This window comes from Rhinichthys klamathensis, unplaced genomic scaffold, assembly GCF_029890125.1.
Source record: "Rhinichthys klamathensis goyatoka isolate OS25496 unplaced genomic scaffold, OSU_Roscu_1.1 h1tg000229l_1, whole genome shotgun sequence".
Taxonomy (NCBI): Eukaryota; Metazoa; Chordata; class Actinopteri; order Cypriniformes; family Leuciscidae; genus Rhinichthys; species Rhinichthys klamathensis.
The window spans coordinates 33,932-47,975 of record NW_026606753.1 but is presented as its reverse complement, the minus strand read 5'-3'; the positions used below and the strand labels follow the sequence as shown (position 1 = coordinate 47,975).

Below are 14,044 nucleotides of genomic sequence, written 5' to 3'. Positions count from 1 at the left end.
GTTTCCGCTCTACATCCTAAACTCCTCCCGTCGATGCAACCCACTTCCGTTCTGGCGGTCTGGGTTTGTTTTGCTAGCTAGCTTCGACAAAGCGCTGATATCGCAGTGACATAACAATTACAACATGAAGAAAGGTGGTTCGGGAACGATGTGTGTGATAGTTGGTTGTAAACACTCGAGAAAGCACCTGAACGAGTGGTTAGATAGAGAGTTCTACGACCGCAAACCAGCTACGAAGAGGTCCATGCGCTCCATTGTTTACACACAAACACACTCACACAGTATCGCGCCCGCGCCTCTCTCTCACACACAGTTCGATCGCCTAATTATTATCATCATGGCTCACACACACACACACACACACACACACACACACACACTTTGCACTCTAGCTAAGAAGCCTATGATATAGTTCGGATCGTCAGGAGGACATTCACTGACAGCGCGTTCTCTTTTGTCTTGTCGCGCATGAGTGGTTAAAGCATTTGCGTGAATAAGAGAATGGTCATAACCCTAGCAAAAGGATGACAGAAAGAACAGATGTTGCGTTTGCATTAAATATTTTAACACGTTAAAGCTGGACAAAAATGAATCGGGAAAATATTTTTCTCACGGCCGCACGCCGGAGATCCGGCACGGTGGCGAAAAGTGATTGCATTATTTATTGCAATAAGTAGAGGCTTCAATCGTTTTGTTGTAAGTAGAATAGGCTACTGCATTTTAAGGGGTTAGTTTCGACATTTAAAGGTATTTTAACCGGTAAAATGGTTGGTTGGTACACAGCAGGTAAAACAATGCAGAGTCATAAGGATAATTGCAAAAGAGATCATGTCTTTATTTATAGCTCAGCAGTAAGTCATGTTATAGGTTACAGTCCGTTTTCCAAATACAAACACGTATTCCATCCGCAACAACATGCTTCTTTTATTTCCTATAATCATGTAAATGTCTTCCCTGATTAAGCTATAAACTGCAAACACTTATTTAGCCACAATTGTTGTTATTATGTTAAAAGAAACATTAAAGTAACACACAGATACATTTGCTATTACCACGGACATAAACTGATAGTTATTTGCACGTTATGTCTGTTTTATCTAGCTGTGTATGACATGACACAACCGACTTTGTTGCTGTGCAGATATTGATATGCCTCGACGGCTTTCAGATTGTCCAATTGCTTTTCCATCTATTGCCATGGATTGCACGAAGTAGGAGCAAATCTCGCTGTACGTTATGCTGGGCCACGTCGTCATGTTAGTGTTCTGCACTGAATTCGGGTGGGGGATAGTAACGCCATCTCCAGTCGTGGAACCGTCGCTGTGTACACCGGCAGACGCTGTGTGCAAACCTCTTCCGGCGGAAATGAAGTGCATTTAAGTAGAGTTATGGCGGCGCCCATGATTTGGCGCGTAAACTTGTGTATACCCCAAGCACGTGATACAGCGATCATGCCCGTCAGCCGGAGTCAAACATTGGCCGCATCCAGAAACACACGATCTGAATGACATCTTGAAAAAGACGCAGACAGATTGTGTTAGCTCTTTTAGAAGTGCTCTGAGGTGCTGAAACGCACAGGGAGATGATACAATAAAATGTCCAGAAACCAGTTAGCACCAATAAAAGTTAGTGTAGTAAATAAACACATTCACTCAAACTCACACAGATGCACACCTCACATACACTGATATACATTTCATATGGCATGATCACACTGCTGCTGTATGAACCAGGCTTTTGTTTGTTTTTTGAAGGTGGACAGTTTAGTTAAAGTCTTACATGAAATGTTAAAGATGTTGCAACTGTGAGTAAAAAGAACGCAGATAGTGACAATATGGAAAGCCACAAATGTTTTTACTGCCATGAGGCTGGGCACCTCATTGCAGCTTGTCCTGCTTTGAAACTCAAATCCAGCAGAACGCCAAACTTTTCAAAGTGTGTGGTCCTAGTTGGCAGTCGTACATGTTTATCAGAATGTGCATCTTTATCGACTTGAAGGGTTGGTCAAAATCCCTTGCCTCTTCAAATACATCTATAATCATATATCCTTTTGAATGCTTATATACTTCCTTTATAAATATATTCCTTATCACATAATAATTTTTATATTCTTTGTGCTTGTGACATTATATTTTCTTAAATGCATGTGATGTAAGTAACCAGTTTCTTTTAGGTGCATTCCAATCTTACTTTGAGATTGCACGTAGTACACGCAGGACACGAAGGCCACGTAACCCACAAGGCCGTTTGTCTCTTTCTCTTGGATCAGTAGAAAGGTTTATAGAGGGTCCTAAAGGCAGCGTGGACACATATGATCCTTCGTTGGACATATGGTCAAGCTATATTGAGCGTTACTATATCGAACTTTAATTGTTGTATTAAAATGTATTCTTTCCAGTATATTTCCTTCCTTGGGAGTAAATGCCAGTTATCTGTTTTTCTCCCAAACGAGTGAATGTTTTAGCATTATGTTTTGGTATACTTAAATAATAAGGAGCTCAGACTCTCTTCAGCCTTGATGGGAGCTGTTATTTGCTAGTGTCTGTTATTTGTGTGTGTGTGCGTATGACATTCTATGTAGGTTCTGGACGTTCGGACCAGACAACCCGGCGCCCTTCTCTAACCTGCGAGGCCACCACAGACCTAAATCTAATGAGTGGACGACAACTATCTTGACTAATGGCGATAGGCACCCCTATCTCCTCCTCACATGTGTTAAATTGTTTAGGCTTTCATGTTTCTTAGCCAATGAGAATCATTCAACCTGTAAGCAATGACGTAGCTTAGACCTTGGAAAGGGTATAACTGCTGTGATCTTTGTAACTGTAAGCGAGGCGGCCTACAAACTCCTGTGTGAGTCTTGAAGCTGACTTCTGCTGATGAAAATGCAAACTATCTTCAGTAAAACTTTTCTTTAATTTTTTTATAATTCTGACTCCGGGTCTTCATTGTTCATATCTGGTTCTGGGTCTTTGACTGTATACCCCTTACAGACTGCTGAGTCTGCATTCAAACAGTTTATTTTTGATGGAACAGTGTTATTTGATGAGTCGATGTCTGAAGCCAAACCTGTCCGCATCCTGAGGGATACGGGGTTGCCTAAGTCGTTTATTTTAGAAAGTATACTATCCTTTTCCACAGCGTGCTGATCCCACTCTGAACCCTTGCTTCACAACCACAGTGAAACAAACTGCCTTGCGGAGGCATTCGTATTACTGCGATGAAGAGGTGTTGATGCGTAAATGGTCTCCGCCTAAAGATGAGGAGGACTGGAGTACCGTTTACCAAGTTGTGTATCCAAAGCCTTATCGACTGCAGGCACTAAGCGTCGCACATGAACATGAACTCTCAGGCCATGTTGGCATCAGGAAAATTAATAATTTGTTAAAACATTTTTTTTTGGCCATCTATGAAATCTAGCAAAGTTTTGTAAGTCGTCATGCGTGCCAGCTAACCAGTAAACCTAACCAGGTTATTCCCCCAGCTCTGTTAACCCTCTGGGGTCCTTCATTTCAGGGTCACACTCAGGGTCTTCGGGACCAAATGGTCCGGAAGGGTTTGATTCATATTTATTAAAAGAAAATCATATATATATTTTTTTACTTGTTTTTTATAAAAAATTTTCTTTTCTTTTTTGGTGTTTTGAGAAAATTTTATGATTTATAATTAATATTTATGCAATAATTATGACCCATTTTTTCCCATTGAATATAATATAATTTTTTTATAAATATGTATTTTTTTTTTTTTTTTTTTTTAAAGCTGTATTTCATTTTAGAGTCAAGCCTAGGCCTCATGAAAACTATTTTTGAAATGAGATGGATGCCATCTGCTGGACACACTGAGCATTTTTATCACGCAATAGCACATTTTTACCACTAGTGGATTTACAGCTCTCTGTAGAAAGGGTTCAGAATTCTTGTGAGTTTTGCACATCTTTGACAATTTTTTTCAGGTTGTTGATTTTAAAATATAATAACAGATTCTCAAAGACTATTTTTTGTCTTTTTTTTGTTTGTTTGTTTGGTTTAAATGGTAATTTGAACTGCCAGTTTTACTTTATAATACAGTCAAACCTGAACATTGCATTAGAAAGAGAACAAATGGAAAGCATTTTGTTACCCAATGTTTAATTCTAACTTATTTGATTCATTGATTTGATTTCACATATTTTCACATTTCTCTGTTACAGTTTCACATTACCCTATGTCTGTTTGTGTGTGTGAGTTTGTCTATTTTACAACCTTGATGGCTTACAGACTCATGCTTTCATTGCTGTGCACTTTATGTCTTACATTGATGAATAATTGCTTTTATTTCAGACATTTCCCAAAATTAGCTTTCATTTGTGTGTGTGTGTATGTGTGTGTGTCTGTTTTGCACTGTTGATGTTTTAGAGATTCACCCCTTCACTGTTGAGTCCTTTTTTCTGCATCCTGGCTGATTTGTAGATTGTATGCAAAAAAAAAAAAACTCTGACAATTTCCCATTCATTTCCTATGGGGGTCATTTTTGACCAAAGAGCAGAAGTGTGACGACCACTTAGCATGCTTGGATCATGACCTCAATATTTTTCGTTTGTTCACATACCTAATACCATAAAAGTCACCTAGTTTCGTAACATTCCGATGAAGCTGTGATTTTTAAAAATTCAAAACATATTTATGTAATCTGAATTTATTAGTGTGTTTGTGTATAAAAGTGTGTGTGTGTGTGTGTGTGTGTGTGTGTGTGTGGATGTGTCTGTTTTGCACTCTTGATGTTTTATAGATTCACCCCTTCACTGTTGTGTGCTTTTTTTCTGGATCGTGGCTGATTTGTTGATTGTACGCACAAAACAACTCTGTATTGTCACATTTTTGTCAATTTCCCATTCATTTCCTATGGCGGGTCCATTTGGACCCGAAGACCCTGAGTGTGACCATTTTTTTTACAACCACTTAGACTATTCAAATCCTGTCCCCAATTTTTTTGGGTGTTCATATACCAAGTACCAACAAAGTCACCAAATTTCGGACCATATTTATATATTTCGAGAGTACGAGAATACAGTCTTCCGTGGAAGTTGCGTGTGTGCTTGCCATTGTTTCACATTGCCGCACACACAGGCATTCATAATGGTGCATAGCAAGTGTTTCACACTGTGTGTGTGTCTGTGTGTTTTGTTTCAACAAAAGGAAATTCAACAGGTGCCAATCTACCAGCATTAGGCTACCATTATAGGACGTTATAAAATATACTGCGCCGGAATAGACTTTAGCCTATAGGAAAACCAACCCGGAAAACACTTTTCAGACTGGATGGAGATATCCAGCTTTATGAATGAATGAATGAATGAATGAATGAGGCATTTATATAGCGCTTTCATATGTCTACACTCAAAGCGCTTTACAATCATATCAGATAATCTCTCCTCCTCAACCACCATTAGTGGTTATTAAATCTGAGGAAATCACGGGATCCGGCCAAATGATTGGATACAGAATGATAAAATGTATCCAGAACGTATTTACGGTGAAGAGGGAGACAGAACAGTTACTGTTGTGTTCTCGACCCAGATAGTGTTGCCTAGACGAGCACGAATACATTTAAAAAAACACTGCCACATAAAGTTTGGACCATTGTGATACCTACTCCGGCGGAGTCTGTGCGCTCGTCTATAATAGGCAACGCCATGGTAATTCTTGTTGGTAGATTAGCACCTGTGTAGAATTTTGTTGAAAGCCCAGATAACACACACACACGCGCACTCTGAGCCAGTGGACGCGCACTGGTATGAATGCACACACTTCTATGGAAGACTGTATTCTCGAAATGTTTCGACTTTAATCTCGAAATGTTTCGACTTTAATCTCGAAATGTTTCGACTTTAATCTCGAAATGTTTCGACTTTAATCTCGAAATGTTTCGACTTTAATCTCGAAATGTTTCGACTTTAATCTCGAAATGTTTCGACTTTAATCTCGAAATGTTTCGACTTTAATCTCGAAATGTTTCGACTTTAATCTCGAAATGTTTCGACTTTAATCTCGAAATGTTTCGACTTTAATCTCGAAATGTTTCGACTTTAATCTCGAAATGTTTCGACTTTAATCTCGAATCTTTAATCTTTTTACTGATTTTTTTTTTTTTTTTACGTTGCGGTTTCAACTTTAATCTCGAAATGCTAGTTTTTTTTTTTTTTTACTGATTAAAAAATAAATAAAAAAATTACGTTGCGGTTTCGACTTTAATCTCGAAATGCTCGTTTTTTGTTGTTGTTTTTTTTACTGATTTTTTATTTTTTTTTCGGTTCAGGGCTTCCGTAAAAACCAATCCCAGTACTTGGAAAAACGTTTGAGCGTATTTTAATTGATTGGGTTGGCCCTCTGCCAAAAACAAAATCTGGAAACTCTTATCTTTTAATGTGTGCGATAACCATATTTTCAACAAAGCAATCCCATTACGAACTCTTAAAGCTCCATCTATCGTTAAAGCCATTGTCAAATTCTGTACTACGCTTGGTCTACCCCGGAACATTCAATCTGATCAGTGTAGTAATTTTATCCAATCCAATCCAATCCACCTTTATTTATAAAGCACCTTAAAAACAACACTGTTGACCAAAGTGCTGAACACAGTCTAGAAATAAACAATAACAGAAGCACAACAAAAAACAAAAAAAAACAATTAATAATAATAAAAATAAATAATAATACAAAACTAAAAGTCAACCCTCAAACTAAGTTAAAAGCCAAAGAAAATAAATGAGTTTTAAGACGGGATTTAAAAACAGAAAGAGACTCTGACAATCTGATGTGCAAAGGCAGCTCATTCCAGAGTCTCGGAGCTGCCACAGCAAATGCACGGTCACCTCTAGATTTGCGTTTGATCTTGGGGACGACCAGCAGTGCCTGATCAGCCGACCGGAGTGAACGAAAGGGGGTGTAGGGCACAAGCAGATCAGACAGGTACTGGGGGGCCAGGCCATGCAGACATTTAAAAACAAATAAAAGAATTTTAAAATCAGTACGAAAGTGCACAGGGAGCCAGTGGAGGGATTGGAGGATGGGTGAGATATGGCCACGTTTTCGAGTTCCAGTTAGAAGCCGAGCAGCTGCATTTTGAACTAGTTGTAATCGTGCCATAAGTGATTTGCTAAGACCACTATAAAGTGCATTACAATAATCAAATCGAGTGGTGATGAAAGCATGGATTAAAATTTCAAAATCATGTCGAGATAAAAATGGTTTTACTTTGACTAATTGCCTCAGCTGGAAGAAGCTGGTCTTCACCACTGCACCAATCTGGGCATCAAGTTTTAAACGACCGTCCAATTTGACTCCCAGGTTTGTAACTACAGGGCTAATGTCTCGGGTTAGACAACCCAGTTCAACAGAAACTGCAGCAGTCACTAGGATTAAATAACACAAACTCAGTTTTACTCTCATTTAAATACAAAAAATTCATAGCCATCCATGCTTTCACTTCATTCAGACACTCTAAAAGGGTTTTTGACTGACTTAGCGACACAATTTTATGTCAAAGGTATTTGCAAAAGTAATTAAAAACAGCAAACTAAGAATTATAAATCGAATGAACAAAAGCAAGTTTTACAAAGTGCACACAATCACAAAGAAAACCAAGACAGAGCAAAACAAATGACACATTCGACCTTCATATAGTGTTTGGGGTGGTCCTTTTCACCGGAACCAAGACTAGACCAATCAGGATCTCTGCTGGCTTGAGTGCAGGCCACACCTTCTCCTGCAACAGACACACTCAGGCCACATCCACACGAAGCCAGAGCTTTTCCTATCCGATCCTTTTTTTTTTCTCCTCGTTCTAATTTTTTTTCGTAAACACGGCGTCGTCTCAAGAAATAAATGCGTACACACGAAACCACTGAAACCGTCTGAAAACGATGTGGTATACATGCCAGACCAGTACGTGGCGCTGTAATTCTGCCACAGAGATAAACTAAACAAGGAAAAGAAGACTTGGTGCATGCGCATAACCTTGCGCGCTCTATACGAACCCAACACGACAGCAAGGTGAAGACGAAGATTGCTCACCGTAGTAGCATAGGAGCAGAAGATTTTGCTTTAGTAAAGCTAATAGGCTCAGTAGCTTCTGCAGCACGAACACAAGCATATAGTCCGCCATTGTTGTTGCGGTTACGTGTGACGTAGCGGTGTGTGACTAATGCTGACACGTGGTGTGGTGACATCATCGTTTTACAAAATGCAAGGGTGTCTTTTTCAGATTTATCCACTCTGGGACCCGGTTTCAAAAAATAGCGGTTTCAGTGTCCCAATACACCGGATCCGTCTGGACGAAACGCCAATACGATACAAAATTTGTACATATACAGCTAAACGCGTCTCCGTGTTGACAGGGCCTCAGAGACACAACAAACACACACTTCTAAAAGACATAAGACGTAACACTCCCACCCTTAAAATAAAAATCATAGGATTTTAAGAATGGACATGTGAAAGAGTGTCAGCGATCAGATTTTCAACTCCTTTTTTATGCTGGATATTCAAATTAAAACCATGACAAATTAGTGCCCAACGGATGAGCCTGTGATTTGCATTTTACATGCGTTGAAGAAAAACTAAAGAATTGTGGTAAGTATACACGGTAATTGGTTGTGTATTGGACCCAATGTACACTTCAAAATGTTGAATGGCAAGTAATAATGCAAGAGCTTCCTTTTCTATAGTATTATAATTCATAATTATAATTCTTGGAAAAAAATTAATCGGGTGTTCTATTCCAGCATCATCAGTCTGAATTAAAACTGCACCAGCACCTGTGCCACTGGCATCAACTTCCAACTTGAAAGCTTTGTTGAATTGAGGGGCAGAAAGTACAGGTGCACTACACAACAGAGTTTTCAATGCTTCAAAGGCAAACTGACATTCAGGAGTCCATTCGAAAGAAATCCCTTTTTGGAGTAAACCTAATAGAGAATTACCCACATCTGAAAAGTTTCTACAAAAGTTTCTATAGTAGCAGTCATACCTAAAAAAACATCTAAGCTCTCTCTTCGTCATAGGCACAGGAAAATCCAAAATAACTTGAACTTTAGAGCTAAGTGTCAGGGTCCCGTCTGTTTTGTCACTGTTTAATGTTTCCTTGTTTGTCTTGTGCCTGACCACATGGCTCTGTCTTTGTTTGTGTTGGCCATGTGCTCTTGTCCCGCCTCCTTGTTTCCCGTTTCACTAATTGTGCTAACCTGATCCTCATGTGCTCTGGTCCCTATATATTGTGCCTCTTTCCCTCATATCTTTGCTGGTTCCATTTGTGTGCTTTGTGGTGTAATCCTGTTTGCTTGCCTGTGCTTATGGTTAAACATTGGACTTGTTCTAGTCGTGAAGTTGATCGTTTCTAGCTTTAGTGTATCCTTTTTTCCTTTCAGTCTTGTTCTAGTTAGTTTTTGCCCTTGTGCAGCCGAGTCTTTTTTTTTTTTTTGGGGGGTTTTATTTCTACTCTAGATTATCATCTCCAGTATCTAGTTTCTAGTTACCTGTAAGTTTGTTCTTTTGTTTTATTTTTTGATTGCAAGTTCCAGTCATTTTTATCCCTGCTTTTCTTTCGCTTCTCTAGTCATTGTTCTATCTGTTTCAGTTTTTATTTGGCCATTTAATTACTCTCTTGTGCCTTGCCTGTTTGTCTTGTTTATTGTGAGTGTTGTGTTTGTTCCTGCCCTGCCTTGTGCCCTGAGTTTTCCTGGCCACTGCCTGGCAGCAAAGTCTGGATCTACTTCTGAGAGATCAAGCCACGGCTTCCTATCTGGTCCTTCCCACCATCACGCCTGGTGCTGCCTCCCAAGCTGTCCTCTAGTCTGTTATCACCCAAGACTGGTCTCAGTGGTCATCATTCCTGCCTGTCACCATGTTGTCTGCCCTGCCCTGCCCTACTGGTTGAACTGTGTTGCACGTCTCACTCTCCTCTTTGTGCTCTGTCTACAGTCCTGTTAATAAAACTTCCCTTCACGCTCATTCTGCGTCTGGGTCCTCTCTCTCTTGCAGTACCGTGACATTAAGTGGTCGAACTTTGCCGTTTCCGACCTCCTTTTCTAGATAGGTTACGGTTGCACAAGTGAATTCACATTTTGTCAAATTTAATGACAGATTGCCATCTTTCAACCGTGCAAAAACACAGTTGAGAAGTTGGACGTTTATCCCAAGAATCCGAATAACAGACCAAATGATCGAGGTAAGCATCACAATTAGGAACAATAAGTAATACTCTTGACATTAAACGCTGAAAAGTTGCACCAGCATTCCGTAGTCCAAATGCCATCCCCCTATATTGAAGGAATGCATCAGGAGTAGCAAAAGCAGAAATTACAGAAGCCTTCTCAGTAAGTGGAACTTGCCAGTATCCTTTTAATAGATCAAGTTTAGTGACAAATTTCGAATTTCCTACATGGTCAACATAATCTTCAACACGAGGCAACAGGAATGAATCTGGTTTAGTCAATGCATTGACTTTCCAATAATCGGTGCAGAATCTGGACGTACCATCGGACTTGGGGACTAACAAACACGGGGAACACCAGGGACTACTACTGGGAACTGCTCTATGTTCATCTGCTCTGATTTCTAAAACCCATGTTCTAACAGATACTGGGTTTACAGTTTCATGAGATTTCTTTTGACTGGATTAATTCTGAAAGCATTTTTCTTAACAGGGGCATGTGAGCCCCTGTTAAATGTGATAATTTGGTGGACAGATTTTTCAAGGTTTAATTAGAATATCCAGCATAAAAAAGGAGTTGAAAATCTGATCGCTAACACTCTTTCACGCGTCCATTCTTAAAAACCCATTAAGGGTGGGGCTGTTATGTCTTTGTTGTTGTGTTTCTGAGTGTGTCTGTTGCAGGAGAAGGTGTGACCTGCACTCAAGCCAGCAGAGATCCTGATTGGTCTAGTCTTGGTTCCGGTGAAAAGGACCACCCCAAACACTATATGAAGGTCGAATGCGTGCCATTTGTTTTGCTCTGTCTTGTTTTTTTTTCTGTGATTGTGTGCACTTTGTAAAACTTGCTTTTGTTCATTCAATTTATAATTCTTAGTTTGCTATTTTGAATTACTTTTGCTTTCATTTATATTGTGTAAATATTATTTGTAAATACTCAATTTAAGGGTAGTAGGGAGTGTGATGCCATTTCTTTTGCATATATTGTTTGTTTTATGTTTTGGGTTAAGGGAAATTTTTCTTTTGATGCATTTTCGTTCTTTTAGGGAATTTAGAAGGTACTAAAACTAGTTATTTTTGTTTGTTATTTTGGCCTTGTCCAATCCTGAATTGAATCCCTTTGTTTCTGGTTTTCACTATATTTTTGTTAATAAATTTATATTTGTTTGAACATTATCTTTGTGAGTGAGTGCACATTCATTTATGTTACGACAAGCCCAGAAGTAGCAAAAAGTTTCACAGTCAAAATGTTCAGATGTACTCTCAATAAGCCAATCAGACGGCAAGTGCTGTACACACTTGCGTTCTTGAGTAAACCAAAACCATCATGTGAATAAGAGATGATGTCACACAAATCCTGTCAACAAATATCCTCCCCAGTTAAACCCTGGCAGCTAGAATGACCACACTAAATTAGGTCAGTGGAAAAAAAACAACTTTCTCTTTGGCCTACTAATTGCTTAAGTGCAAATAATTTAAAACAATGTTTACAAAATCGACGGCTGTAGGACACCACAATAGTCTATCATTTTGACGTGGGAAATCTAAACTTTAGACTTTGCTTTAAACAACCAACAAATCTACCATGTTTAAGCCTGAAAACAAATGTCAAGAGTCATTGTGAAAAGCAGCTGGTGGTCAGATGTTACGACACCACAGAACTGTTACGAAACAGATCACATTAGTATCATAACAGGTAAAGCAAATATGTAGCCCACCTGCAAATTGCTGTGCTGGTTGTTATGTTCTGAGTGGCAGTTGCCTTTTACATCTGCTCCTGTGTCCTGGGTGTCATTTTCCTGTCAATGACAATCCAATATTAAATCTCTCACTCAAAACTCTTGTTCCACTCAACTCTCTGCCTGGATACAATCACATATGCACTCTGCAGACTCTTAACTCCAATAAGAAACAGAAAAGACGTTTCCCCAGGACTAGCTAAACCCGATTACGGAGCCAAGGGACACATAAACACAAATGCACCTCTTGTTTTAGGAGGCTGGTGTTAGAATTCAAGAGACATTAATTATTGAAAGATTCCAGTAATCAGAGACTCATGAGCCACAGTGACTGAGACCCGGTTCACAAAAGAGAGACTAAAAACAAAGACCACCATCAGACTAAAGTAGATCTAGATTAATAATACCAGAGCTCAGATCATAAACAGTAACCTGACTTGGAATATATACAAGATGACACAGGCAACACTGTGATATCATTCTAAATCAAATGAGAAAATGTTCAGTACATAAATAGAGTGCTTCTTCTGTGGGAACGTCCAATAGTAATGTCCAATAGTAAATAAATGGTGAATGAAGTCACTTCCTGAAGTCATGTCCACCAAATCACAAATTACCATTCGTTCTATGGTGAAAGTGATTATGATAAAAATGACATAAGAATAAAAGGGCTGAATAGTTTATCTTGCGAATTTCATAGCTAGCATTTTATGTATTCTACATACACACAATTAAATAAAACTAAACATCTTCACACTAATTACAGATTGATTGGAAACCAATAATAATAATAATAATAATAACAACAACAATAAATATTTTATAAAAAAAATACTTACTTGATTTTTCATTACATACAAGTACAGTAACTTATAACTATTATATATTATTAAACTTATAATAATACTATTATTATTCTAAAACTTATTATTGCATAATTGGCTCAACAACTAAGGGACAGACATAGTTTGTGTAAAAATAATTCACACAATACATATTTAAATGCTTTAAATCTATTTTACTTTTTGTTATCATAGTTAAAAAAAAAAAAACAATTCACCAAATAATAAACCTCAAGTTCAACTCCTTGAACCTAAAAGTGCTTGTAGTTGAAGAAACTGTAGTTTAATATACTTATACTTTACACTCGTTTAATAAGGCGTCAAAGAAGCCATAAGTCACAGATAACTGACGAATACGCCAATCATGCTGCAAATTATACATGTCAGATCTCTTAATAAAACTTTACTATGATGATCTGGATGACATACAATATCTTGGATTCTAGGTTTCTCCTACACTGCCCAAGGTTGAGATTGTTGCTGTCTGGCTTGTGAATGGAGATACTTACTAGTAAGGGTTTGGTAACTCCAATGCGTACAATGCCCAAAGCAGTGCTTTTCAGGACATGAACGGCCTGAGCTAGACTTGCGTGGCTCAAGTCAGTCCCGTTCACAAACATCAACCGGTCGCCTGGCAACAAGCGGCCATCTCTCTCTGCCAAACCGCCTGCTACAAGAGAGCGGATCACTATCACAGTATGCCCTGGGTTCATGGGGTCCTGAGAGAGTTTCAGAAAGTGACAGCGCAAGAGAGAAAGAGAAGAATAGTAATAAATTAGGAGACACTCCTGCCATGTTGTTGAAGGATTTCAAACCAACTGGGACTCTCCAAACCAAGTGATGTGGAGCTCATACTCTGCTGCTCTCTTGTTATTGTTGTACTGGTATATAAACACGCACACACACACACACACACACACACACACACACACACACACACACACACACACACACACACACACACACACACACACACACACACACACACACACACACACACACACACACACACACACACACACACACACACACACACACACACACACACACACACACACACACACACACACACACACACACACACACACACACACACACACACATACCTGGTAGTCCAGTATACTGAATCCCAGGCCAGAATCGTCTTTCTGCAGCTCATAGACTTGAATCTCATTCTCCCACATGGCCTTATGGGATAGCACAGGAGCCTCTGTCTTCCATTCATGAGTTCTCCCAAATGAGTTCTGCTCGGCCTGTGAGAAAAATTGGACA

The 14,044-nt window shown here is 39.0% G+C and overlaps 1 protein-coding gene across 1 annotated transcript in view; it reads right to left on the bottom strand.

The window, feature by feature from the left end:
* si:dkey-92j12.5 (multiple PDZ domain protein) overlaps window positions 1-14,044 on the bottom strand; it is a 66,179-nt gene that overhangs the window by 36,747 nt on the left and 15,388 nt on the right. The window contains exons 13-15 of the mRNA XM_056265049.1: window positions 13,879-14,025; window positions 13,282-13,491; window positions 11,910-11,990 (exon numbers count right to left, since the gene is read on the bottom strand). Coding sequence (XP_056121024.1) covers window positions 11,910-11,990; window positions 13,282-13,491; window positions 13,879-14,025 — 438 coding nt within the window. The remainder of the gene's footprint in view (window positions 1-11,909; window positions 11,991-13,281; window positions 13,492-13,878; window positions 14,026-14,044) is intronic.